Below are 25,908 nucleotides of genomic sequence, written 5' to 3'. Positions count from 1 at the left end.
TGAAACCTGTTTGCTTTGGAGCTTTTTATTTACTGCAGAAAATGAAGTATTGATTATCATAGCCCTTTCTATTGTGTAGTGGGTTGTGGACCGCATGGCAATGAAGAGGCAGATGAATACTGCATGTCAGCTCTTTATAGGTGGTAGGCGCGTACTGGACAAGGGGGTTACCTGGACCCCTTATATATCTAGCCAGGTGACACACTGGCCAATCCATCCGTCCATATCTCCTGCCGAAACCCTTTCAGCTGATCCAGCCACAGCACAGCACCACTTGGTGGTACCTGCAGAGCTGCTGCTCACACCCCATACATTATACCCCTTCCCCTTAAAAGATGACACACACACATATATATATATAAACAATCGGCATGCATAATTCATTACAAACACAACATCAACCCGAGCGGTGACCAGCTCTGGCCTGTTCAGGATTGTTCATAATCAGCAAGACATGTTGGTGGTCTGTGGGTCCTGATAGACCGTCTCGGCTCTTGCTGGCTTTCCAAAACATCATCGGTCAAGGTTGAGCCCTGGTCCCAATATTCTGCTTGTTCCTGGGCTTCCCCATTTTGTTCAATTGTTCTTTGTTGTGAGTGGTCACCCTGAGACCCTTCAGGAACCTGCTTCCTGATTTGATCTACATGATGCCTGATCTGGCGATTCCCCTCCACCCCAATAATGTAGGACAATGGCCCAGTTCTGTCAACCACCACCCCCAGAATCCAAAAATGACCTGGCCCATAGTTCCTTGCCCAAACCAAGTCATTATTTAGAAATTCTCTAGGGACTCTGGGATGCTCAGTCTCAGCAGCCACTCTGTCAGGGTGCAGTCTGTACAATTTGGTGAGGAGCCTCCAGCCCCACTGAAGTTCTGCTGGACTCTTGCCTGTGGCCGTGCAGGGTGTGGTGTGTTGTGCTAACAGGAACTGTGCCAACCGTTGAAGCCTAAACTTAAGCTCTTAGTAGAGCTACAAGGAGTTCCATGCAAAATGGAGTTGGACTGTGGCTCTGCTGTCTCAATCATTTCGCAAGACACATTCAACTTTGTGTGTAGGCGCAGTAACCAGTGGGCCAAACTAAGACCCTCAGATATCATTTTAACGGACTTTCAAAATGCTTACGTTAAAGTTAAGGGTGAAACCACTGTATTGGTAAAATTTAAAGGGTTTTTGGGGCACCTGGATGGAATAGTAGTAGAAGGCCAGAGAACAAGTCTCATTGGACTTGATTGGTTTGATGCCTTAGGTATTCAGATTACTGGCATAAATCAGACACAAATGGCAGACCTCATGTCAGTGTGCGAGGAATACACAGATGTTTTTGATTCAACCCTAGGGACATACACAGGCCTTCCAATTTCTTTCAAGTTAGATCCCAACGTTGTCCCAATCAGGGTTAAACCTCGCAGGGTCTCCTTTGCTTTAAAACATAAAATTGATTACGAAATTGATAAGCTTGTAGAACAGGGCGTGTTACAGCCTGTCGATGGGGGGGAGTGGAAACTCCTATTGTCACCCCACTGAAGGCCAACGGGGAAGTTCGCATTTGCGCTGATTATAAATGCACATTAAATAAGGCCCTCAAGCAACACACTTACCCGGTTCCTGTAGTCAACCATATTTTAGCCTCCTTGCAAGGGGTAACCATTTTTGCTAAACTTGATTTAGCACAGGCCTATCAGCAATTGCCGGTTGATGAGGCCACAGCTGGGGCTCAAATGATCGTGACTCACAGAGGGGCATTCAAATTCAAACAATTACAGTTTGGAGTCAGTGTTGCACTGGGTATTTTCCAAGGGAATATGGAACGTACACTTAAGGGTATTCAGGGCGTCTGCCCTTATTTTGATGATGTTCATATTGCTGGGGAATCCCCAGAAGTGTTGGCCAGAAGGCTCAGGGCTGTTTTGCAGAGGCTTCATGATACAGGCCTCAAATTAAAAAAGAACAAGTGTAGTATTGGGGTCTTATCAACAGAATTCGTGGGGTTCTGCATTGATGCAAATGGTATTCACCATGCTGATTCTAAAGTGAAGGCCATTAAAATGGCTCCTAGACCCAAATCAAAAGGAGAGCTGCAAGCATTTTTGGGTCTCTTAAATTTTTATCACACATTCCTACCTCATTAAGCAGCAATAGCAGAACCCCTCCACATTCTGCTTGACAAAAAAGCCCTTTGGAAATGGACTAACTTACACGAAAAAAGTTTCCAGGATTTGAAAGCACTGTTATCAGAAAAGTCCACTGTAACTCATTACATTGAGTCTAAACCTGTATGTCTTGCATGTGATGCATCTCCCTACGGGGTGGGGGCAGTCTTAAGCCACATAGAGAAAAATGGGAAAAAGGTCCCTATTGCATTTTATCTAGGAACTTGTCCTCTGCTGAGCACAACTATGCACAGATTGACAAAGAGGCCCTGGCTATAGTTGCTGGAGTTAAAAAATTTCATGATTATTTATATGGCAGGGATTTCACTGTCTACACTGACCACAAACCTCTGTTGAGACTGTTCACAACAGACAAAGAAACCCCCCACATACTTTCTCCAAAAATGTTGAGATGGTCTATTTTTTTGTCTGCATACAATTTTAAGTTAATTCATAAACCTGGAAAGGAAATGGGCCATGCTGATGGCTTCAGCAGACTACCACTAACACTAATGGATCCTGATCCAGCTCCTGCTGCTATAATATTGTCCATACAGGACATACCTGAGTTTCCCCTCCATGCTGGAGATATTGCTGCTGAAACTGCCACAGATAAAATTCTAAGTAGAGTGTTGTCTTGGGTATACACGGGCTGGTTGGAAAAAAGTCCAGGCTCTGAATTTCAAAGTTATTTTTTCAGGAGGCATGAATTGTCTGCACATAAAGGGTGCATTTTATGGGGGAACAGAGTCATAATTCCCACTTCCCTAAGGGACAGGGTCTTACACTCCTTACATGAAGGCCATCCAGGCATTGTTAGAATGAAAGCTTTAGCTAGGAGCTATCTTTGGTGGCCTGGCCTTGATAAGGCTATCGAGGGTCAAGTCCATGGTTGTTATACATGTCAGCAATCTAGGCCTCACAGGTGGGAGGAAACGCACACTCCCTGGTCTAAGATTCACATAGGCTACACTGGGCCTTTTCAGGGGCAGCTTTTCCTGATAGTAGTGGATAGCCACTCAAAATGGCTGGAGGTAATTCCAGTTCCTAACATGACTACTGCTAGGACCATCCAGGTGCTGAGAAAACTCTTTGCAACACATGGGTTGCCTGATATTTTGGTTTCTGACAATGGGGCCCAATTCACTGCTGCTGAATTTCAGGATTTCCTTAGAGCTAATCTCATCAGACATGCAACGTCTGCACCATTTCATCCATCTTCTAATGGACAAGCTGAATGCATGGTGAGGACAACAAAGGAGGCACTCAAGCACATTGTCACTGGTGAATGGCATCACAGATTGGTAGACTTCTTACTATGCCAGCATTCTACACCCTGCACTGCTACAGGTAAAAGTCCTGCTGAAATACGTTGGGGGAGATGTTTAATTACTAAACTGGACAGGTTGCATTCAGACAGAGTGGCAACAGAAACCTCTCGAACAAAACCCCCAAGGGGCACATGGTTTGGTTTGGGCCAGGAACAATTTGGTTTGGGCCAGGAACTATGGTCAGGGGAATTTATGGGTTCCTGGTGAAATAACCAAGGCATCCGGACCCCTATCTTATGAAATGGGGTTGGAAGGAGGGCGATTGGTCAGAAGACACATTGACCAACTCAGGAAAAGTTTTCCAGAATAGTCACTAAGTGAGGACTGTGGCATAAGTCCCTCCCAAGGTCCTCAAACTTGCAGCCAAGACAGCCCCCACTGGAACCACCAGGGTTTTCCCTTCTCAGCGGAGGTGGAGTCCGAGGAAGAACCGGGAAGCATGGAAGTGCAACATGGAACCCCTGACCAAGCGAGCCAGCCGAACCTCAGCAACCGCTGTGCATACTCTGCAAAACAGACTATCTCTGGGGTGGGCCAACCTGGCGAGCCAGCCAGAGCGTTTCGATTCCCCTTGACACTGGAGCACAAGGGGACATGGGTCTACCCAGCCCACTGGGCAAGCTGGTAGACCACAAAGTGATAGGAACTCCAAGATGTTCCTCTAGGCCACACAAGCCTTCTGTGTATCTCTCAGATTACATTGTAAAATAAAGTGATGTATAGTGTTGTGAAACTTGTACCACTAACTACAGAAACTTGTGCATTGTGGAACTGCCATTACTGTAATGTAAGCCTGTTCATGAGATGTTGTTTAATTTCATTGTAGCTATTACTGCATTGGCAAGCCTGTTCAGACGTTGTTTAAACTCATTGTAGCCACAGTGAAATTATGATTTATTATTTTATTAATATTATTTTATTATTATCACTACAGTTGTTTGGAGTTGATTAAGAAGTCTTAACAGCTGTTAAGATTATTCAAGGCTGTAATAGTCTGATCTAAGAGGCGAGGGGTGTTATGTATTGGGCTTGTGGTGTTATATCACGTGCGTTGCTAGAACAGCTAATGGCTCTCCAGCAACCCAGACAGGCTGTCTCTGGTCCTGCAATTGGTTAGCCCCTGGTGGCAAGAGTGGGTTCAAACCTATTGGCTGCCGCCTAGGGGCTAGACTATATATTGTGGCCGGTTGCGGTCCAAGTTCCAGTACAGTTCTAGCAAGAATAAAATATGTGTCATCTTGTACTCAGCCTTGTGTCTTCCTTCCTGCACCAAGAGCCCATGACATAATAGGTTTCTTAGTATCTTAGGTATGTTTTGTATCTATTGATGTGGCCTAGTCTCATTCCCTAATCCAAGATCCATTATAACAACTATTAGGTTTATTTTTCTGACCATTGTAAAACAGCTATGAAGTTTAAAAAACAGCAACAAAGCAATTCAATGAACATTTTTGTGAAGCCTGCATCTTTATGATGTATTCAAGACCCAAAAGCGGGAAAGAAAAAAATGTGTTGCTTGCAATGTTTATATTCATTAGGAAACATGCCAAAAGCTCAGCTGAGACCCAAAATCTCTCCAAGCATTCTGTTTCATCCACAAATTACTTTAGATTTTCTGTCCCTGAAGCCTGTCAGGTCCATTTCAGATCCATTCATGTCTCTTCACCCTTCTTCCCTTGTTGAAGGCAGACTTTAGAATTTGGTATTTTCTCTTCAAAGTGATATGCTTTGAACCAGATTTCACCTGCAACCTTCAAGGAACTGAAAAAACCCCACAAAGTAAGTCCTGCTTCATTGCTATGAGAATTAAGACCTATTCAGAGAAAAATCATGCTTCTGATTCAAGCAGAGGATTGAATTCAGAACGAGTACAATACATTGAGGACAGAGTGAGAAGCACAAAAATCTCTCCGTGATTCCTACATCTTCTTTTAGGTATTGATGTGACTTGACAGTTATGTCTAGTTTGCATTGATGCTTTATGGACTTATATATCATTATCATAAAGTAGCACTTTATCCAACCACCCAAATTGAAAGGTCATGGTGATAGGGAGAAGGCAGACTCTGTCCATCCTCTGGAGGCCATTTTCACAGTAGCCATATGGAAATAGTTTGCCATTGCCTGTTTCTAGAGGGTTTTTTTTTGCAACTTTACATGCTACTTGTATCTCGTGGATGGAGCTTTGGTTGTTTTTGCAGACCAGTTCCTAGCATGCTCCAACCAGGTGCGGTCGATGGAAAGGGGGTTGGGGATTCTTGGTCTAGCTTACACCTTTTTCTTGATGGTTCCTATCAAAATACTACCAACTTAGATGCTGCTTATCTTTTTTCAAGATCACCCAAGTATTGTAGAGAGCTACCACATACAGTATGAAAGGCTCTTTGATGTTAACTGATAACTAATTTTTAATTAGAACTAATTTTATGAAAGAAGCATGTAATAGAGCACATGCTTAATGATTAGCATTTCTCTCTTTCTGATACTTTTTTTCCTTTAAAGGATCTACATCTGAAATCTTTATTCTCATTAACAGTCTAATACTTTGCACAGCAGATTGCTTTTGAAGCCTCTACCCAATGGACTTAGTGTTCAGTTGACATCTTCACACTTATATATATGTCTATATCATTGCAAGTTCACATTTCACATGTCCTTAAGAGAAAAACCATGCAGATTTGTCTATGGAGATTCTCAGTCATCCAAGTCCTGGTTGTCCCAAAGGTGCTTTTCAGGAGGCAACTGGACTTTCTTGTTTTTCTTTGAAAATGTTTCACTTCTCATCTAAGAAGCTTCTTCAGCTCTGACTGGATGGTCAGAGGACTGGATCCTTCCATTCCCCACCATCCAGTCAGAGCTGAAGAAGCTTCTTGGATGAGAAGCAAAACATCTTCAAAGACAAACAAGAAAGTCCAGTTGCCTCCTGAAAAAGCACCTTTGGGACAACCATGCAGATTCTTCATTTGATTTGCTGTTTGGCTAACCTTTATATATGGAATGTTTTCTAGATGCCCAAATATTCTTCTCAGCTAATAGTCTTTGCAGTCTGATACTTACTGCACAATGTCAGCAAAGCCAGTGAAGAGGGATTTTGATTGATATTCAATACCATGTTTGGCACACATGGATTTCACCAAAGGAGTCACCTTCCAAAAGTTGTGCCGAGGCATCGTAGGGAAGAGACTATAGGCAGAAAGGAAGGCAGAAAATTATGATCCCTTTACTATCTTTTTGTTTTATATGAACTATGAAGCAGTTTCTCACGGATACCTTAAAATCTTTCTCATTGCCCAAAATCTGTACTCACTGGTGCTCAATTTGAAAATTCAGGTGCCCCGTAAACCAGTCATTGAAAAACGATTGATTCACATTGCATGTTGCCTGAAGCTGGGAGAAGAGAGAAAGAGAGGTTTTAGTCCAGACATACTGTGAATGAAGGAAGAACAATTTTCAGGCAAATGTCCATGATTTATATTCATGTATGTTTGTATGTATATATTGGTATATAATATGTATTTCTAGACAAATATATTGAATTTTGGAAGACTTAAATTATATTAGTTTAGACTTCCAGGTGGCGCTTCAGCGGCGCAGACGGTCGGATTCAACCGCCAACCCTTTGATCCCATTGAAGTGGCAGAATAGCCGACAATCAGCTTTTTTGCCACTCGAAAACCCTTCCCCTTGGGCAAAGAGGGGAGGGGGAGCTTCCAGGTAGGGGTAGAGCTCCCCTAGCACCCCAGAACATTTGTTCTGGGGCATGAAGGGTGAGAGTTCCCCCGAAGCCTTGGAATGCTCTGGATCGGAGGACTCTTCTGCTTTTGCAGAACAAGACGCTGAATCCACTCCTGCCGGATCTGATTGTCATCTTGAGTGGCTGTAGCAGCAGAGCGGATGCAGGAGCTGTATAAATAGCAAGTACAAGGCTTTAACTCTGAAACTTAAACTCTCTTCCTGTTCCAACGATCGTTTTGAAAGAAGGGGAAGATGGCGCCTGACTGATTTTTTTTGTAACAAGAAGTGAAAGTGTTTTTCTTCAAAGTAAAATGACCATTTGGATACTGAGTAGGAATATGTAAAATGGACATTTAAAACTTTAAAAGAGCTAGCTAAAATTTGGAGGTGTTAAAAAGTCATTTTCAAGATTTGGTTATTTCACAGTTAAACTACAAAGTAACAAATGGACTAGAAAGTGAAAGTGTGTATTGAAAGTTATTAGCTGCAAAAATGGCCCCCAAACCGCATAGACCTGTTTTTAAAAGTGTGGAGGCATTGCTTGTTCAGCAATCTGGAACACAGTTTTTGAAGTTACCCTCCGAAGCTGCTGCATTTGTATTGACTTTAAAAGATTTACAATATGCTTTAAACGATGCTTTAAAAATTCAGTCTGAAAAAATATTTTAGAAGGTGGCAGAATTTATTGAAAAGGAAAGCAAGAAAATAAGGGAGGATACTTTGATGGCACTTCAAGTGTTTTCAGGCTGTATTGAGAACTTGGATGAACGTGTGGAAGAAGTGAAACAAAATAATCTGATGCTGGAGGCTAAAATGGGTGAAGTGGATAATAAAATGGAAAAACTTGAAGATGAAATAGTGATGATGCAATATAGAGATATGGAATTTGCCTTGAGGATCAGAGGTTTGAAAGAGAACTCGCAGAAAAATCTGGAAGAGACGTTGGTGGATGCTCTGGCGCCTATTTTGGGGTTTCAACCTGAAGACCTTTTTTGGAAGACAGACATAGTATTCCGTGTTAATTCTTGGATTGCCAGACAAAGGAAACTGCCAAGGGATGTGGTGGTGTACTTTACAAAGAGAAAGATTAGAAATGAGATCATTCAAATTTTTTATAATAAAAGACTTAAAGCGGCTAATCAGGAGGTTTTGATTCTGAAAGAGATTCCTCTTTTTTTTTTTTCCCGCCCCACCCAAGATGGCGGATGTGCTCGGCTGAGCTCTGCGAGCACCAGCTGTTAGGCGTCCCTTGGGAGCCCCTCATGAGCCTTCGGGCTTTTTGAGTATGGGGATTGAGGGGTTGGGGAATTAGGCAGCGAGACAACTAGGAGGTCGACGAAGCTGGCAAGGACTTACTCCATCTGCTGAGCTGCCCGTCTGCTGGCCCTGCTGTTTTTCGGCTGCTTCCTGTTGTCCGCCGGCTGTTTCTCTTTGCTGCCGCCTTTTTCGGACCATTTACGGCTGCTTGGGGCCGCCCGCTTGCCCTGCTGTTTGTCGCCTGCTTCTTGCTGTCTCCCGGCGGTCTTTTCCAGCGGCTGCTTTTTCGGACCATTTGCGGCCGCTTGGGCCGACGCCGGCTGTCTTCTTCCTTGTCAGCTGTTTCTCCCCGGTTTGTCTGCGGCTGCTCGGGGCTGACGCCAGCGTTTTTACCTGCTCCTCGGGCCTTTTGGGCCGCCTAGGCGTTCCCGGACTGGCCCCGGTTGTCGGGGTGGACGCCGGTGAATCTGCTCGGGCGGCAGCGATTTCGGGTGATGACGAAGGCGGTAATGGCGGCAATGATGGTGATGGCGGCAATGGCGGCAATGGCGTGGGCGGTGTCCCCGGCGCTGGTTGCGGTGGTGTCTGGGCCGCGCCTGGCGCCGACGGCGGCCTGCACTTGGCAGCAGCGGCGGCAATACGTGTTCGGCGGCGACGGCGAAGATGGTATGTTCTGGCCGTTTTTAGCGGCCCAACAGCTGATGAGACATTTCTGGGGCCTGCTTTTGGACTGCTTACGGCTACACCAGCGTTTCTTGGACTGTGTGCCTGTTTGCCGGCGACTGACTTCGAGCTTTCTCGGCTTTTGGCCCTTTCGCCAGCGGTGGGATTTCCACGTTGCCCTATTTCACCTTGGGCTGCTCTTTAGCGGCACTGTCGCCCTCGGGCCGTTTCGACGGTGGAAAGGGCGACTGTTAGTCATCTTGGCGGCGACGGCGTCTTCAGTCCATTCAGTGGCGGAGAAGATGACCGCGGATCATCATAATGGTACTAGGATGACGTGGTTCCCCCACCGCCTTTGGACTGCTTTTGCAGCGATGTTCGCGATTTGGACCATCTTCACTACCCTGGCCTGCTTGCCCTTTTTGTCTCGGACATATGGACATATATACTTATCATCTTGTCTGCCTACCTTCCCCTCTCCCCTTGGATTTTGGGACATAACTGGGTATCGGCCACGGTGGGAGAGTGGCTTGACTTTTTCCATCTGCGACCCCATGGAGGTGAGAGCTCTATGGGGTGGCCTACCCAGAGGATATCTGGCCCACCTCCAGGAACAGAGTTGCAACCCGTCGTGAGAGGGCAGGGGGTGGCCTGTCTCTGGGGGCACCCAACTGAGTGGCAGTGAAGTTGGGTGTGGACCAAGATACCTGTCTTTATGCTTCGATCCTCCCACTAATGGGACGCCTTTCCTGGACTTGCTAGACTTATGCGGAAATATACTAGCACGGATTTGTGTGCCCTCAGGGGAGCCCCCCTCTCCTGGGTGCGACCCGCCTCTTTAGACATCTTCAACCTCGATGACGGGCCCGAGTTTTGGGACCCTGAGAGATGGCCGGGCAGGGGCAGGGGCCGTCAATATAAAGTTAACAGAAGGCCTCTGATTACTTTTTTATCTAGATTTTTTATAGGGTTAGGGAGGGGGGTGGGTGATAAGGGTTGTCTGGCCTTGGGGGGTGGCCAATCAACCATGGTTCAGGCCGGACTTGGGTCTGACCACGCGGCGGGAGAACGGGGTGTCGCTGTCTCCGGAGCTCACGAGCGGGTCGTGGGATTACCAATTCCCACGACGGGGAATGGCAGCAGGCGGATAGACAGGGGGCCGTATCGCTACCGGGAGGGCCATCTCCGCTACTTGCAAGCGGTGAGGCGCTCCGACCCTCTGCTTCTTCCCCGAGGTTCCGGGAGCGAGGATGTGCAGCCTCCTGAGCTCCGGCTGGTGTATCTGAATGCCAGGTCCGTGGTTAACAAAGCTCCCCTCGTTAGGGATTTAGTTGAGGGTGAGCATGCGGACCTGGCCTGCATCACGGAGACCTGGTTGGGCCCAGAGGGTGGGGTCCCTTTGGTTGACATCTGCCCACCAGGCTTCCGGGTGCTGCACCGGCCTAGAGCTCAAGGTAGGGGTGGGGGAGTGGCGGTTATTATTAGGGAGACCTTATGTCCGCGGGAGACCACCGTTTCTCAGATAGTCGGGTGTGAATCTCTCTTTGTGAGATTTGGTTCTGGGGCGCAGTTGGGTTTGCTGCTGACGTACATTTCGCCTAGTCGTACAGCGGCAGCCCTGCCCGAGCTGCTTGATATCCTCTCAGGGTTGGTGGTTGAGTTTCCCAAACTTATAGTTTTGGGAGACTTCAATCTACCATCCCTGGGAGGCTCATCTGAGCTAGCTCGGGAGTTCATGGCTTCCATGACGGCCATGGACCTGACGCAAGTAATTTCTGAACCAACTCATGAGGGAGGCCACACTCTTGACCTGATTTTTTTATCTAGACGGTGGTTGGATGATCTTGGTGGGGGCTCTCCATTTATTATGCCCCTGTCATGGACCGATCATCATCTCCTGCGGATGGTCTTCCGTTTTGCCACCCCCCGCCGTGGGGATACGGAACCAATTAGATGGTACCGCCCCAGACGCTTAATGGATCCTGATAGATTCCAAGCGGCGCTGGGGTCCCCACCTGCCTCCATTGCTCACAGCTCGGCGGATGCCTTAGTGGAAACCTGGGAAAGGGCAGCCACTGAGGCACTTGACCGGGTTGTACCCTTGCGGCCCCTGACCCGGCGCAGATCCCAGCGAGCTCCATGGTTCTCTGCGGAGCTCCGGGAGATGAAGCGTCGGAAACGGGGCCTAGAGAGCTGTTGGAGGTCGAGCCGATCCGAACCCGACCGGTTGCGGTTAAGAACCTACATTAGGTCTTATCTCGCAGCGATGAGGGTGGCGAGGTGTAATTACTTCTCTACCCTCATTGCGTCCGCAGATAATCGCCCGGCCGCCCTGTTTAGGGTGACTCGCTCACTTCTTAATCAGGAGGTGAGGGAGGATCCCTTGCAGGGTCGTGCCGAGGAATTTAGTCAACATCTGTCGGATAAAATCGCTCGGATTCGGACCGGTTTGGACTCCAGCTGGGCAGAGTCAGGCGATCAGGACACGGACGGTCTTGTCAATGTTATCTGGGAAGAGTTTGATTCTGTGACCCCTGATGAAGTGGACAGGATTATGGGGAGGCTGAGCTCCTCCACATGTTTGTTGGACCCGTGCCCTTCCTGGCTGGTTTATGCAGCTAGGGAGAGGACACGAGGCTGGCTCCAGGCGGTTATATCTGCTTCTTTGAGTGAGGGTTATTTCCCCACCGTCTTGAAGGAGGCGGTGGTGAGACCTCTCCTCAAGAAGCCTGCCTTGGACCCAGCTGTATTGAACAACTTTCGTCCGGTCTCCAACCTTCGCTTTCTTGCGAAGGTTGTTGAGAGTGTGGTGGCGCATCAGCTCCCTCTGGTCCTGGATGAAGCGGATTATCTGGACCCCTACCAATCAGGTTTCAGGCCCGGGTACAGCACGGAGACGGCATTGGTCGCTCTGGTGAATGATCTCTGGAGGGCCCGGGACAGGGGATATTCCTCTGTCCTAGTCCTATTAGACCTCTCGGCGGCTTTCGATACCATCGACCATGGTATCTTGCTGCGGCGTCTCAGGGGATTGGGAGTGGGAGGCACGGTTCTTCGGTGGTTCTCCTCCTATCTCCTGGGGCGTTCGCAGTCGGTGTTGGCAGGGGGGCAGAGATCGACCCCGAGGTCTCTCGTTTGTGGAGTTCCTCAGGGGTCGGTTCTCTCGCCTCTCCTGTTCAACATCTACATGAAACCGCTGGGTGAGATCATTCGTGGTTTTGGAGTTGGGTATCATCAATATGCCGATGATACCCAACTTTTCTTTTCGACCCCAAACCACCCCAGTGATGCCCTCGCTGTGATGTCCCGTTGCCTGGAGGCGGTTCGGGTCTGGATGGGGAGGAACAGACTTCAGCTCAACCCTGACAAGACTGAGTGGCTGTGCATTCCGGCATCCCGGGACATTCAAAATGTTCCATCTCTTTCTATGGGGGGTGAGCTCTTACCCCCCGTGGATAGGGCTCGCAACTTGGGAGTCCTCCTAGATTCACGGCTTACCCTAGAAGATCATGTAGTGGCCGTGACTAGGGGGGCTTTTGCCCAGGTTCGCCTGGTGCGCCAGTTGCGGCCCTATCTGGACCGGGATGCCCTGTGCACGGTCACTCATGCGCTCGTGACCTCTCGCCTTGACTACTGTAATGCTCTCTACATGGGGCTTCCCTTGAAGACCACTCAGAGGCTCCAACTGGTACAGAATGCGGCCGCGAGAGTTGTCTTGGGAGTTTCCCGGTACTCCCATGTTACACCTTTGCTCCGCGAGCTGCATTGGTTACCAGCTGTCTTCCGGGTGAGGTTCAAGGTTTTAGTTATGATCTTTAAGTCCCTACATGGCATGGGTCCGGGGTACCTCGGGGACCACCTGCTGCCGGCTTCAACTCCCCTCCGCCCTGTGCGTTCCCACAGAGAGGGCCTCCTCAGGGTGCCTCCGGTCAGGGAATGCCGACTGGCGGCCCCCAGGGGGAGAGCCTTCTCTGTGGGTGCCCCGGCTTTGTGGAACCAACTGCCGGTGGAGCTCCGGACGGCATCGGACCTCCGAACTTTCCGTCGTGGTCTGAAGACCCATTTGTTTGAATTGGCCGGTCTGGCCTGATGGGGGAGTTGGGTTTTAAATTGTCATTTTAAATTGTATTATTGTTTTTTAATTGGGCACTGATTTAATCTTTGTTTTAACTTTTGTATAGTATTGTATTTTTATTTATATGCCCTGTGAACCGCCCTGAGTCCCCAGGGAGAAGGGCGGTATATAAATTAAATAAAACTAAACTAAAACTAAACTCCAAGAATTTTGAGAAAAAGGAAAGATTTTTTTTTTCTGGCAGATGAATTAAAAAAACAACAGCTTCAGTTTAGGTGGGAGGTACCAATGGGCATTGTGGTGAATTATGCTGGAGAAAGATATTGTCTTTACACAGTCTGGAAGGCACGTGAATTTTATTCTAATGTATTGAAAGCAGGCTTACCGTCATCCTCAGAAGTTAAAAGGGAAAGGAAGAAGAAGAGCGACTGCTATAAGAAATAGTTTCGGAAGCTGTGCAATTTTTGGTTTTATTAAAAGAACCTAAAACTCAAAGAATGATACGGGCTGTGTCTAGATGCAAGGAATAATAATAACAATAACAGTAGAGATTAAAGTTAAGCGTATATAAGGAGGACATTGATAGAAACAAGATTTAGTAATGGAATTTGTTAAAGATAGTAGGATAATCAAGAACTAATAATGGTGGATATTTGGGGATGGTATTTACAGTAGATCTTAAAAATTAGTATGTATGTATTTAAATTGTTAGTCTAAATGTTGGAGATGTGGTTGTGATAATGCAATGTATTATTATGTATGGTGGAATTGTAAAAGATTACAATTTTAAAAGTTAAAGTAATTTGGTGGAATATGTAAGATTTTTAAGAAAAAATTAACTTTTTTTCTTTTTTCTTTTTATAATTATTTTTGTAGGGTATTACTATAGACTGTATTATTATAGAAACTAAATTTAATAACTATAGTAAATTGTTGGTAGTGTTATATTGGAAGAAGGCTGATTTGTTTACTATAGAAGAATGAATTTTGAAAGTTTTGAATTAGGTAGAAATGCTAGAATTTGTTATATGTGAAGAATATTTGTAATGGAAATATATTGTGATGTTTAAGGAGAGTTAAAGTGCGATTGGATTTAAAGTGTAATTAAAGTTAGTTAGTATATTTTAGATTAAGATTGTTACAAATAATACCCTGTATTCAGCTTTGGGAAGTCGGGTGTGTGTGTGTGGGAGGTAGGGGTACTAGGTGGCTTAGGGTATGGGTTAGGGTTAGGGGGGGATGGGGTTTATGTCTAAAATGTACTTTAAAACTTTTCAATAAAAATTATATTAGTTTAAATATTCATTTGGTATCAAATCTGATAGTCCCCATTGTACAGTTTTGAAAACATGGAGAATTAAAATGTAATTCTACTAATATGTTTATTTGTCATTTAGTGAAACATTTCTTGTCAACAGTTACTTTCAAATCTTCTCCTTGCTTATTCCAGACTGAACCAGGTTGTCTGGTAAGATTCAAACTCACAAGCCTCCTTCTTTAAAAAGAATGTCCTGATCTTGATGAAAACCTGATGCTGGGAATGGAAAAGAGAGAAATGATTTCTGCACTGGCTGGTTTCTCTTTGGTGCTATTATCTTAAAATGAGTCCAAAAGATATTTGTTTTGTTCATCTCATTTCCATTTTTATAAAGTCCAACTAAAAGTGAGGGCAATCATAACCTGTAAGAAAAGACATGGTATTTCTAAACACACTTCAAATTTTTCTATGATAGGAAAATAGGTAAAAATAACTTCCAAAAAGTAATTCAGTTTTCACCTATGCAGATTATAGTTGATGCTGTGGTAATTGGATTATTATGGATCTGTGAATTATTGTCATATAATAAAATTACAGACAAGTGCAACTTTAAGATTAAAGTTTAATCATGTGCAGCCATCAATTTTATCTTTGAGATCTCTCTTACCTGTGTAGAGAACCAATCCATGTTTTTATCATGATCAATGTGCATAGGAATATGACTCATCTGCGATATCCATGTAAATAGGATACTCTCAAGAACCCTGAGAGACAGAAATGAAGCAAAGTCAGAAAGTGAAACTATATCTACACAAATCAACCATTAAATAGAACAATGGGACATTTTATTGGCTTGTTTGCTAGGCTTACAATGCAAATCATTCACTAGAGCAGGGGTCCCTATCCCCAGGGCTGCAGGCCAATACTAGTTCATGGCTTGCTGGGAACCAGACCAAGCAAGTGGCGTTGTAAACCTCCATCTTATGAAAATTTGTTCTAAAAATGACATTTCTTTGATAACATCCTTTGGACATGGTTTATCCATTAAAGCATCATCATTATGACACTACTGATATTATGGCCACTATTTTCTAATTCAGTTCTTGTCCTTCATTGTTTTTATTTTCATAACATTTTGTACTATCTTGTAGGCCTGTATATCTTTCCTCTACTTAAAATCTTTAGTCCCCTCTTATGTCCAGTTTTTGAAATAATGAAATTATTTATCAGTATCATGTTCTATAAAAACCAAAACAGGATCTATTTCCCACAAGAAGCTCTATGTACTTTATAATTAATTCCAAAATCTTATTATAAAAGTTTTGCTATTCCAATTTTATGTGGATCTTTAGCCTATCTGTTACTTTCTAAGATCAAAATCATATTTAACTTTTGGCTGATTATTTCAGATAAACTTATAATCAAAGCTTTCTTCTGTTTTAGGTTGAAAGGCAAATTTATCCTGCATTTTCAAACTTGTCTTTCTAATAGCTTAGAAGTAGTTAATCAGAAATTTCTGAAAGTGATTAGAAAGTGCTGTTTGCAAACTTAGTATTCTTTGAAAATCTCTGCTGCTATTGGGAGAAAGATGGCTAGTCCTGTTGTCTCCGGGTACTCAAGCCTTTGGAAAATCACTGTCCTGTGGTAGACAATTCAGTATGGCACTTAGAATTGAGGACTGCTTCAACTCATTGAGTTACATCAAAGTGGCACTTCATCTAAGGTTCAGTCAAAATGAAGAACCACTTTGATGCTTTGCATATATGTGATGATTGATTCAAATATGCAGATTGTAAAAAAATGTATGCTGCAGTCAGTAAGTGATGAATGTATGTGCACCAGTCTTCAACAGGAAGAAAATGAGTGTGTGTGTCCTAAAAACAGGGGGGGGATGTTTTGGGGTAAGTTCAGAACAGCCTTCCACAGCCTGGGCACTCAACTCAACTGCCAGAATTCCCCAGCCAACAAAGCCATTACTGCCAATGGTAGAACCGAAGCCCACACATATGGAAGTGGGCAAGTTTGGGAAAGGGTAATCTAGAGCAGGGGTCTTCAGACTTGGCCCTTTTATGTCTTCTGGACTTCAACTCCCAGAATTCCTCAGCCAGGTATGCTGGCTGAGAAATTCTGGACATTGAAGTCCACAAGTCATAAAAGGCCCAAATTTGAAGACCCCTGATCTAGTGAATAGTCAGGGTCTGTGAAGGAATGGTGAAACACAAAGAAAATAGTACATATGATGAACAGTACTTCAAAAGAACGAAGTATCCCAGAACACCCTTGAATCCCAATATGGGGTTGAAGGCAATAAAGAATCGGATAAAATATGCAAATGTCCATGCCATTTCCTGCAGAAAAGAAGAAAAGGAACAGACATTAGAATAGCATCTTCCCTTATTTCAAGTAGGCACCCTACATGGAATAGTAATGAGTTCTAGATGTGTATCTTCTGGAAAATCTGATTTGTTTACTGCCACTTAGACAAAGCCATTTTCTATCCTGGCTGCTTTTTTTAATAGATTGACAGATTTAACAGATTGAAAAGACCCATAGAAAAATTCACCAGACAAGATTGAGTATGCTTGTTTTTTTAAAAAGTGCAATATTTTGAGCTCACATCATTCCTGAAAATGATGGAAAAGGAGAGAAGTTTCTTTGCATGTTGTTATAAGGATTTTTAAAAATTAATCAGCAAAAACAATCTTTTTATATAGTGACTATCAATACAAGAAAATGGGTGGTTGTAAGCTTCAATGTTGGTGTGTATGTGGATCTGTTTGAGCTCATTAAAAATGTTGTTTTCAGTTTTCAATAGTGGCAACTATCTGTACTTTGGATGGAGGGATGAGGGTGGAGGTTCATTCTTTAAGCTTGTGGGTTAAAGAACCAGGCTAGGCAACATCATCAGCAGAGTTTAGGGGATGTCAGGATTGGTGTTCTTCTGCTTATAAGCATTTTGTGTGGTCAGTAGTTCTTGTGATGGTGAGATCATGTCAGGTGAGGGTCACATCAGGTCAGGGTCCTGTGATGGGGCGGTCACATCAGGTCAGGGTCATTGGGAAGTGAAGTGCTGTTTGAGGGGGGACTTGCATGGGTTGGTTGAAGGTCAGTGCTGTTGCGGGTTGGTTGTGTGGTTGGTTTGAATTCTCAGGGGTTCGTAGGCTGGTTGTAGATCGATGAGTCTGTTGATGGAATTGTGAAGCTGAGGATCTGAGCAACCACCCCACTAGACACAAAAGAAGCTGTGTCCAGACCCTCTTCAGAAGGGCCAAGACACACTGCAGCACCACAACACTAAGAAAAGCAGAAGAGAAAGGGCTGCCTGACATCTTTCTCTACAATGCCTATCTAAAAAACTTCATATTCCAACACACAGCAGCCAAACCACAATGCACCACACAGCCAACCACCATGCAAAAATGAACCCTACTATACACAAGGGGGTGTCAGAAATGACAACCAGAATTCCCCATCCTCTAGGAATAGCAATAATCCACAAACCCACAGCCTCACTGTGCCAGGAATTATCCAGAACCAAAGAAAAGATACAGAAGGATGAAAGAAATAATGTAATTTACAAAACCAACTGTAACAATTGCAACCAATTCTATTGGGACAAACGTCATGTCAATTGAAAACCAGGTTCCATGAACACCAGCTGGTAGTTAAATGCCATGATCTCTACCCACATTGACACCACACAGCACCAATTTGATTGGAGCAATACAAGAATCATTGACCATGCACTCCACAAACAATTCCATCAATAGACACATCAATCTACAACTAACCTATGAACCCCTGAGAATTCAAATCAACTGTACAACCAACCAGCAACAGCAATGACCTTCAACCAACCCATGGACACCCCCCCCAACCAGCACTTCACCTCCCAATGACTCTGACCTGATGTGACCTCCCCATCACAGGACTCATCACAAGACCCTCCTCACTTGACACAATCCAAACCCGAGTCATCACAAGACCCTGATGTGACCCTCAGTTGACATGACTTCACCATCACAAGATCTACTGACCACCTGAAACCATTACAAGCAGAAGAATACCAACAATGCCATTCCTAAACTCTGCTGAAGATGTTACCTAGCCTGTTAATGAAACGTTCAGAAACCAGCCTACAGGCTGAGAGAATGAACCTCCACCCTCGTTATTTTCAGTCACTGACATGTTTATGTGATATCAGGTGAAAATGTAGAATTTTTTTTAGCTTTGGTTAAGCCACAAAATTTCATCCATTTTTAATTAGGATGCTTGACAATAGTGCATGGCAAATAAGGCTGGAAAAGTCTTTTTTGCCATCATCTCTATTAGAAAAAAAGTAAGTCCAACCTGATTTCCAATCCATCTAGACCTTTTTAAAAAAAGAAAGATGAACCATGACTTTACATTTGTGTTCAAGCCACCATCAATAATTCCTGAATCAAAGCCCTCAAAATCACTACTTGAGAAAACTGGATTGTAATTCTTGTACATTCTTAGTTCAACCAATGTCATTGTCCAACTCTATGCCTCCAACTTTCCTTATGCCTTCTATATGTTTGTTTCCTTATACAAAAATTTAATGTCTTCTTCATAAAAGGCCTTTTGATAGCCAGTAATAGTTCATCTGGAAGCACTTTAGAATTGGGTGGCATTGACTTTCCTATTAACAATATCTGCATGCCAATTTTTATATGGTCCTAAAATCACCCGGCCGCCCTGTTTAGAGTAACTCGCTCTCTCCTTAATCAGGAGGTGAGGGAGGAGCCCTTGCAGGGTCGAGTCGAGGAGTTTAGTCGATTTCTGTCGGACAAAATCGCTCGGATCCGGACCGGTCTGGACTCCGACTGGGCAGAGTCTGATGATGAGGATACGGGCAGTCTTGTCAATGTTATCTGGGAGGAGTTCGATCCTGTGACTCCTGAAGAAGTGGACAGGATCATGGAGAAGCTGAGCTCCACCACGTGTTTGTTGGACCTGTGTCCCTCCTGGCTGATTTATGCGGCCCGGGATGGGACACGAGGCTGGCTCCAGGCAGTGATCACTGCCTCTTTGAGTGAGGGTAGCTTTCCCGCCGCCTTGAAGGAGGCGGTGGTGAGACCCCTCCTCAAGAAGCCTGCCTTGGACCTAGCATTATTAAACAACTTTCGTCCGGTCTCCAACCTTCGCTTTATGGCGAAGGTTGTTGAGAGCGTGGTGGCACAGCAGCTCCCTTTGTTCTTGGATGAAGCTGATTATCTAGACCCGTACCAATCGGGTTTCAGGCCCAGGTACAGCACGGAGACAGCATTGGTCGTGCTGGTGAATGATCTCTGGCGGGCTCGGGACAGGGGTTGCTCCTCTGTCCTAGTCCTTTTAGACCTCTCAGCGGCTTTTGATACCATCAACCATGGTATCTTGCTGTGACGTCTCAGGGGGTTGGGAGTGGGAGGCACAGTCTTTCAGTGGTTCTCCTCCTACCTTCTGGGACGTTCGCAGTCAGTGTTGGCAGGGGGGCAGAGGTCGACCTTGAGGCCTCTCATTTGTGGAGTCCCTCAGGGATCGGTCCTCTTGCCTCTCCTGTTCAACATCTATATGAAGCCGCTGGGTGAGATCATTCATGGTTTTGGAGTTGGGTATCATCAGTATGCTGATGATACCCAGCTTTTTATTTCAACCCCAAACCACCTCAGTGATGCCCTCGACGTGATGTCCCGTTGCCTGGAGGCGGTCCGGGTCTGGATGGGGAGGAACAGGCTTCGGCTCAACCCTGACAAGACTGAGTGGCTGTTCGTGCTGGCATCCCGGGAAATTCCGATTATTCCATCTCTTGCCATGGGGGGTGAGCTATTACCCCCTGTAGATAGGGCACGCAACTTGGGGGTCCTTCTAGACTCACAGCTCTCTTTAGAAGAGCATATTGGAGCTGTGATTAGGGGGTCCTTTGCCCTGGTTTGCCTGGTGCGCCAGTTGCGACCCTATCTGGACCGGGATGCCTTGCATACAGTCACTCATGCGCTCGTGACCTCTCGTCTAGACTACTGTAATGCTCTCTACATGGGGCTGCCCTTGAAGTCCACTCAGAGGCTCCAACTGGTGCAGAATGCAGCCGCGCAAGTTGTGCTGGGAGTCTCCCAATACTCCCATGTTACACCTTTGCTCCGCGAGCTGCATTGGCTGCCGGTTGTCCTCCGGGTGAGATTCAAGGTGTTGGTAATGACTTACAAAGCCCTACATGGCATGGGTCCGGATTACCTACGGCAACACCTGCGGCCGGTGTCAACTTCCCTCCGTCCAGTGCGCTCCCACAGAGAGGGCCTCCTCAGGGTGCCTCCGATCAAAGAATGTCGATTGGTGGCCCCCAGGGGGAAGGCGTTCTCTGTGGGCACGTCAGACCTGTGGAACCGCTTGCCGGTTGAGCTCCGGATGGCCCCCGACCTTCGCTCCTTCCGGCGCAATCTAAAAACTTATTCATTTGTGCAATCTGACCTGGTTTGATGGGTTAGGGTTGGGGTTTTAATATGCTTTTAATTACTGTTTTAAACTTGGGCATAATATTTAATCGTTTTTTAACTTTTGTATTTTGTTTTTATATTTATACCGCCCTGAGTCCTTCGGGAGAAGGGCGGTATAAAAATATAATAAATAAATAAATAAAATGGTTTAGCTTTTTCATTCCCTCTTAAGGAAATAAAATTCTAAACCTAGAAACCTACCATGGGGCGGAAAATCTCAGTATTTTAATATTTGGTATAGATTATTTAGGCTGAGTGCCAAAGAATTGAGGCCTTTGAACTATGGTGCTGGAGAAGACTCCTGCGAGTCCCTTGGACTGCAAGGCGATCAAACCGGTCAATCCTAGAGGAGATCAAACCTGACTGCTCTTTAGAAGGCCAGATCCTGAAGCTAAAACTCAAATACTTTGGGCACCTAATGAGAAGGAAGGACTCACTGGAGAAGAGCCTAATGCTGGGAAAGATTGAAGGCAATAGAAGAAGGGGATGACAGAGAATGAGGTGGCTGGATGGAGTCACTGAAGCAGTATGCGTGAGCTTAAATGGACTCCAGAAGATGGTAGACGACAGGAAGGCCTGGAGGAACGTTGTCCATCAGGTTGTGATGGGTCAGACACGACTTCGCAACTAACAACAACAACAACAACAAAATGGATTATTTGTATACTCACCCTCCAGAGTTTGCGGTGGAATATAAAGTACAATGAGTAAACTTAAAAAGTTAGCCCTACAATCAGTGGCAATACTGTAGAAGGAAACAAGATGCATATAGCCATTAATTGTCCTTTTTAAACACAGAGGAGATATATAGAAACAGGAAGTATCAACCACACTCCTCAAATATTTTGTATTTAACATTTTGGAAACATTATAATTGTACTTGGAAATCTCATCATAAATCAAACCCCAAAACATGTACATGGCAGACACTGCCTGAATTGTGCCACTCAAACTGTGTTGACTCCATTAGAACCAATTGACTAAAATCCACTTGAAAGAGTTAAAAATATCTCTATTATTCCTGGTGATAAGTGGACAATACTACCTTAATCTAAATACTACCTTCATCTACTCAGGTTTATTTAGAAGAAAGCCCTGGTAAATCCAGTGAGACCCGCTTTTAAGTTTATGTATTCATTTATAAAGGGCACAGCTGCCCATCTTGTAAAACACAGCTCAGGGCAACTTACAAAAATATAAAACCTAAAGCAAGAGACAGGGCAAGCCACTATTAGAATATATAAAGAGAGCAAACCGCACTACCTTCTAGCACTGATGATGTTACCTAGCTGGGTAATGAAATGTCTGCAAGAAAACTACTGACCTCGGAGATCACTAAGGACCCCATAGTTCCACCCTGAGCTACAAATATTCCCTTCTATTGGAATCAGCTGAATAAAAGGTGATTTTCCTTCAAGGTGTGTGTGTGTGTGTGTGTGTGTGTGTGTGTGAATAGTCAGAAGAAAAGATAAGAAAAGTTGCAAGTGCTCTAGTTGCTGAGAAGAAGAAAAGGAGAAGAAATTCCAGAGAGAGGAATTAAGGGAGAACAATGTTTGTAAGAAGAAAACATTGTTATATAATATTACTATCAAGTCTGGTAATAGAGTATAATAATAGCAGTCATTATAATAACTGTAATTAATATAACAATATAGAAATAGCAATAGAATAAAATATAAAGTAGAGGCAATATAAAAACACAGATAAACTTGTAAGTTTCACATTTCACCTTTATATCTTGGGTTTATTTCAAAATAAAATATCTCCCTAACCCTTAAAGGAAAATATTTTTTTTAAAAAAACAGAAACCACTTGTTCAGAGTCCAGGGCTTTTGTGGTTCTTGAGACTCAGACTGAAGAGTCAATTTAATTGGAGACAGGTAAAAAAAAAATCATATGACAGAGGTCCCCTCTGAACTGCTGTAAGCAGTTATAGGTGGTGGCCACTAGCTTGTTTGGCTTCAAAAAACGGGTTGGACCAATTCATGGAAGTCATGCGAATCAATGGCTATTAGCCTGGATGGCAGTCTGCCTGTCTGAAGGGAGACCAGTGGGTTTCCTTGGTAGGTCATTGTGAGAATGGCCTCCTGAACTTGTTGGGCCAGAGGTGGGATCCAGCAGGCACCATTGATGCTCTTATGAATAAAGTAGTTTCAAAAAGAAAAGCAACTGCTGGTCAAGCATTATTTGCATTATTTTCCAGTCTCTCTTCCATGGCAATTTTCTTCCACTCTAATTTGATTATGGATGGTCCTGTTAGAGCACCAAATAATTGAGCAGTTGCAAGAGAAAGTGCAGTAGCCCCTTCGGCTCTCTTTGCACTGTTTAGGCGTAGGCTGCTTTTGAAGACGTGGACTTAGAATCAGGACGCCTCCCTCCACCTTAAATGTACAGGGGTGTCTGTTTGCTCTGAGAAAGAAAAGAATTCCTCCTCATCCTCTGCAATGTTCTGCAGTTGCTGCCACTGCTCTTCTTCTCCCCCTCCTCCTCCTCCTCCTTCTCTTTATCTTATTACTAATAAGACTGCAAAGGATATAAATTCTTCCATTCTCCACCATTCAGTCAGAATGGAAAAAGCTTCTTGGGTGAGAAGCGAAATGTCTTCAGAGAAAAACAAAGTCCAGTTGCCTCTTGAAAAAGCACCAAAAAGCTGAATGCCATAGACACTTATTACTAATACGTCATAAGAGTTGTTATTAATCTGCACTGGGCTGGGCATTATGCAGAATGCATATATAATCTGTCCATGAACTCATGATGGAAAAGATAGAGTCCAAAGATGATCCACAGCTATTTTGTGAAAGTTGTTTTTTTACACAAAAAACCCTTCATTTACACTTAGTTAGAGGTAGGAGAAAAAATCAGATACTCAACTGAAGAAAAAATATTTGTGCTGATAGTTATAAGGCATGTATTTCTTTTTCTGCAAACCCAACTGTAAAAGAAAGAAAGTCATGAAAAAACAAATATCCTTCACTAGATAATTATACATACATACATACATATATATATTAATTTTTATAATCATAAGTGCTTAATATTTTATCAGCAACATATCGTCAGGGATCCAACATTTAACTTACCAATACATATTAAGTTCCTTTCTCTCTACCTCATTTTTCTAACCAATGATAAAAGGTATCATATGTTCTAAAACAAACTGAATCTTCTTTCTCTTTCATTTTCAGTGTCAATCTATCCATTTCTGACACTCTATGATTTTTAATTAACTCTTCCTCCATTGGTAAATCTTCATTTTTCCAATGTTGAGCGAATACAATTCTTGCTGCAGTTAATATATGTAAAATTAAATATATACACTCTTTCTCATAATGTCCTACAATTACGTCTAACAAAAATAATTCTGGCTTAAAATCTATATGTTTTTTTAATCATTTTCTCTAACCATCTATGTATTCTTAACCAGAATCTTTTAGCTTTAGAGCATGTCCAACAAAGATGGTAATAAGTGCCTGTTTTTTGTTTACATTTCCAACAATTGCTTGATATATTTTTAAACATTTTTGCTAACCTCACTGGTGTTAAATGCCATCTATAAAACAATTTATATAAATTTTCTTTGTACGCTACCACTTTTGCTATTTTAGAATTTCTTTCCCAAAGGCTTTGCCAGTTTTATATTTGTTGTTAGTTGCGAAGTCGTGTCCGACCCATCGCGACCCTATGGACAATGTTCCTCCAGGCTTTCCTGTCCTCTACCATCTTCTGGAGTCCATTTAAGCTCACGCCTACTGCTTCAGTGACTCCATCCAGCCACCTCATTCTCTGTTGTCCCCTTCTTCTATTGCCCTCAATCTTTCCCAGCATTAGGCTCTTCTCCAGTGAGTCCTTCCTCCTCATTAGGTGGCCAAAGTATTTGAGTTTTAGCTTCAGGATCTGGCCTTCTAAAGAGCACTCAGGGTTGATCTCCTCTAGGATGGACCGGTTTGATCGCCTTGCAGTCCAAGGGACTCGCAGGAGTCTTCTCCAGCACCATAGTTCAAAGGCCTCAATTCTTTTGCGCTCAGCCTTTCTTATGGTCCAACTTTCACTGCCATATATTGCAACTGGGAAGACCATAGCCTTGACTTTTGTTGACAGGGTGATGTCTCTGCTTTTTAGTGTGCTGTCTAGATTTGCCATGGCTTTCCTCCTGAGGAGCAAGCGTCTTTTAATTTCTTGACTACAGTCCCCATCTGCAGTGATCTTGGAGCCCAGGAAAATAAAATCTGTCACTACCTCCATTTCTTCCCCATCTATTTGCCAGGAATTGAGAGGGCCGGATGCCATGATCTTGGTTTTCTTAATGTTTAGTTTCAACCCAACTTTTGCACTCTCCTTCTTCACTCGCAACAAGAGACTCTTCAGTTCCTTTTCACTTTCTGCCATTAGAGTGGTATCATCTGCATATCTTAGGTTGTTGATATTTCTTCCAGCAATCTTAATTCCAACTTTTGATTCATCTAGCCCTGCCTTTCTCATGATGTGCTCTGCATATAAGTTAAATAGGCAAGGCGACAGTATACAGCCTTGCCGGACTCCTTTCCCAATTTGGAACCAATCAGTGGTTCCGTGTCCAGTTCTCACTGTTGCTTCTTGGCCCGCATATAGGTTTCTCAAGAGACAAATAACATGTTCTGGTACTCCCATCTCTTTAAGAACTTGCCACAGTTTGTTATGATCCACACAATCAAAGGCTTTAGCATAGTCAATGAAGCAGAAGTAGATGTTTTCTGGAACTCTCTAGCTTTCTCCATGATCCAGCGTATGTTGGCTATTTGATCTCTAGTTCCTCTGCCTCTTCGAAATCCTGCCTGTACTTCTGGTAGTTCTCGATCCACATACTGCTGGAGTCTAGCTTGTAGCATTTTAAGCATAACTTTACTAGCATGAGAAATGAGTGCAATGGTGCGATAGTTTGAACATTCTTTGGCACTGCCTTT

The 25,908-nt window shown here is 44.1% G+C and overlaps 1 protein-coding gene across 1 annotated transcript in view; it reads right to left on the bottom strand.

The window, feature by feature from the left end:
* Nucleotides 1-4,843: 4,843 nt before the first annotated feature.
* Nucleotides 4,844-25,908, bottom strand: part of LOC310631679 (acyl-CoA (8-3)-desaturase-like) — a gene marked incomplete at its 5' end in the record, with an annotated part of 60,660 nt that continues 39,595 nt past the window's right edge. Inside the window, 8 exon segments of the mRNA XM_083348328.1 lie at nt 4,844-5,244; nt 6,541-6,666; nt 6,791-6,870; nt 15,139-15,235; nt 16,722-16,819; nt 21,637-21,678; nt 21,682-21,710; nt 23,840-23,900. Of these exon segments, the coding sequence (XP_083204454.1) occupies nt 5,136-5,244; nt 6,541-6,666; nt 6,791-6,870; nt 15,139-15,235; nt 16,722-16,819; nt 21,637-21,678; nt 21,682-21,710; nt 23,840-23,900 (642 nt within the window). The 3' untranslated portion in view covers nt 4,844-5,135.

The sequence above is a fragment of the Vipera ursinii genome (genome assembly GCF_947247035.1).
Source record: "Vipera ursinii genome assembly, chromosome: 1".
NCBI lineage: Eukaryota > Metazoa > Chordata > Lepidosauria > Squamata > Viperidae > Vipera > Vipera ursinii.
The sequence above is the reverse complement of the archived record's forward strand: the minus strand, read 5'-3'. Positions and strand labels throughout refer to the sequence as shown.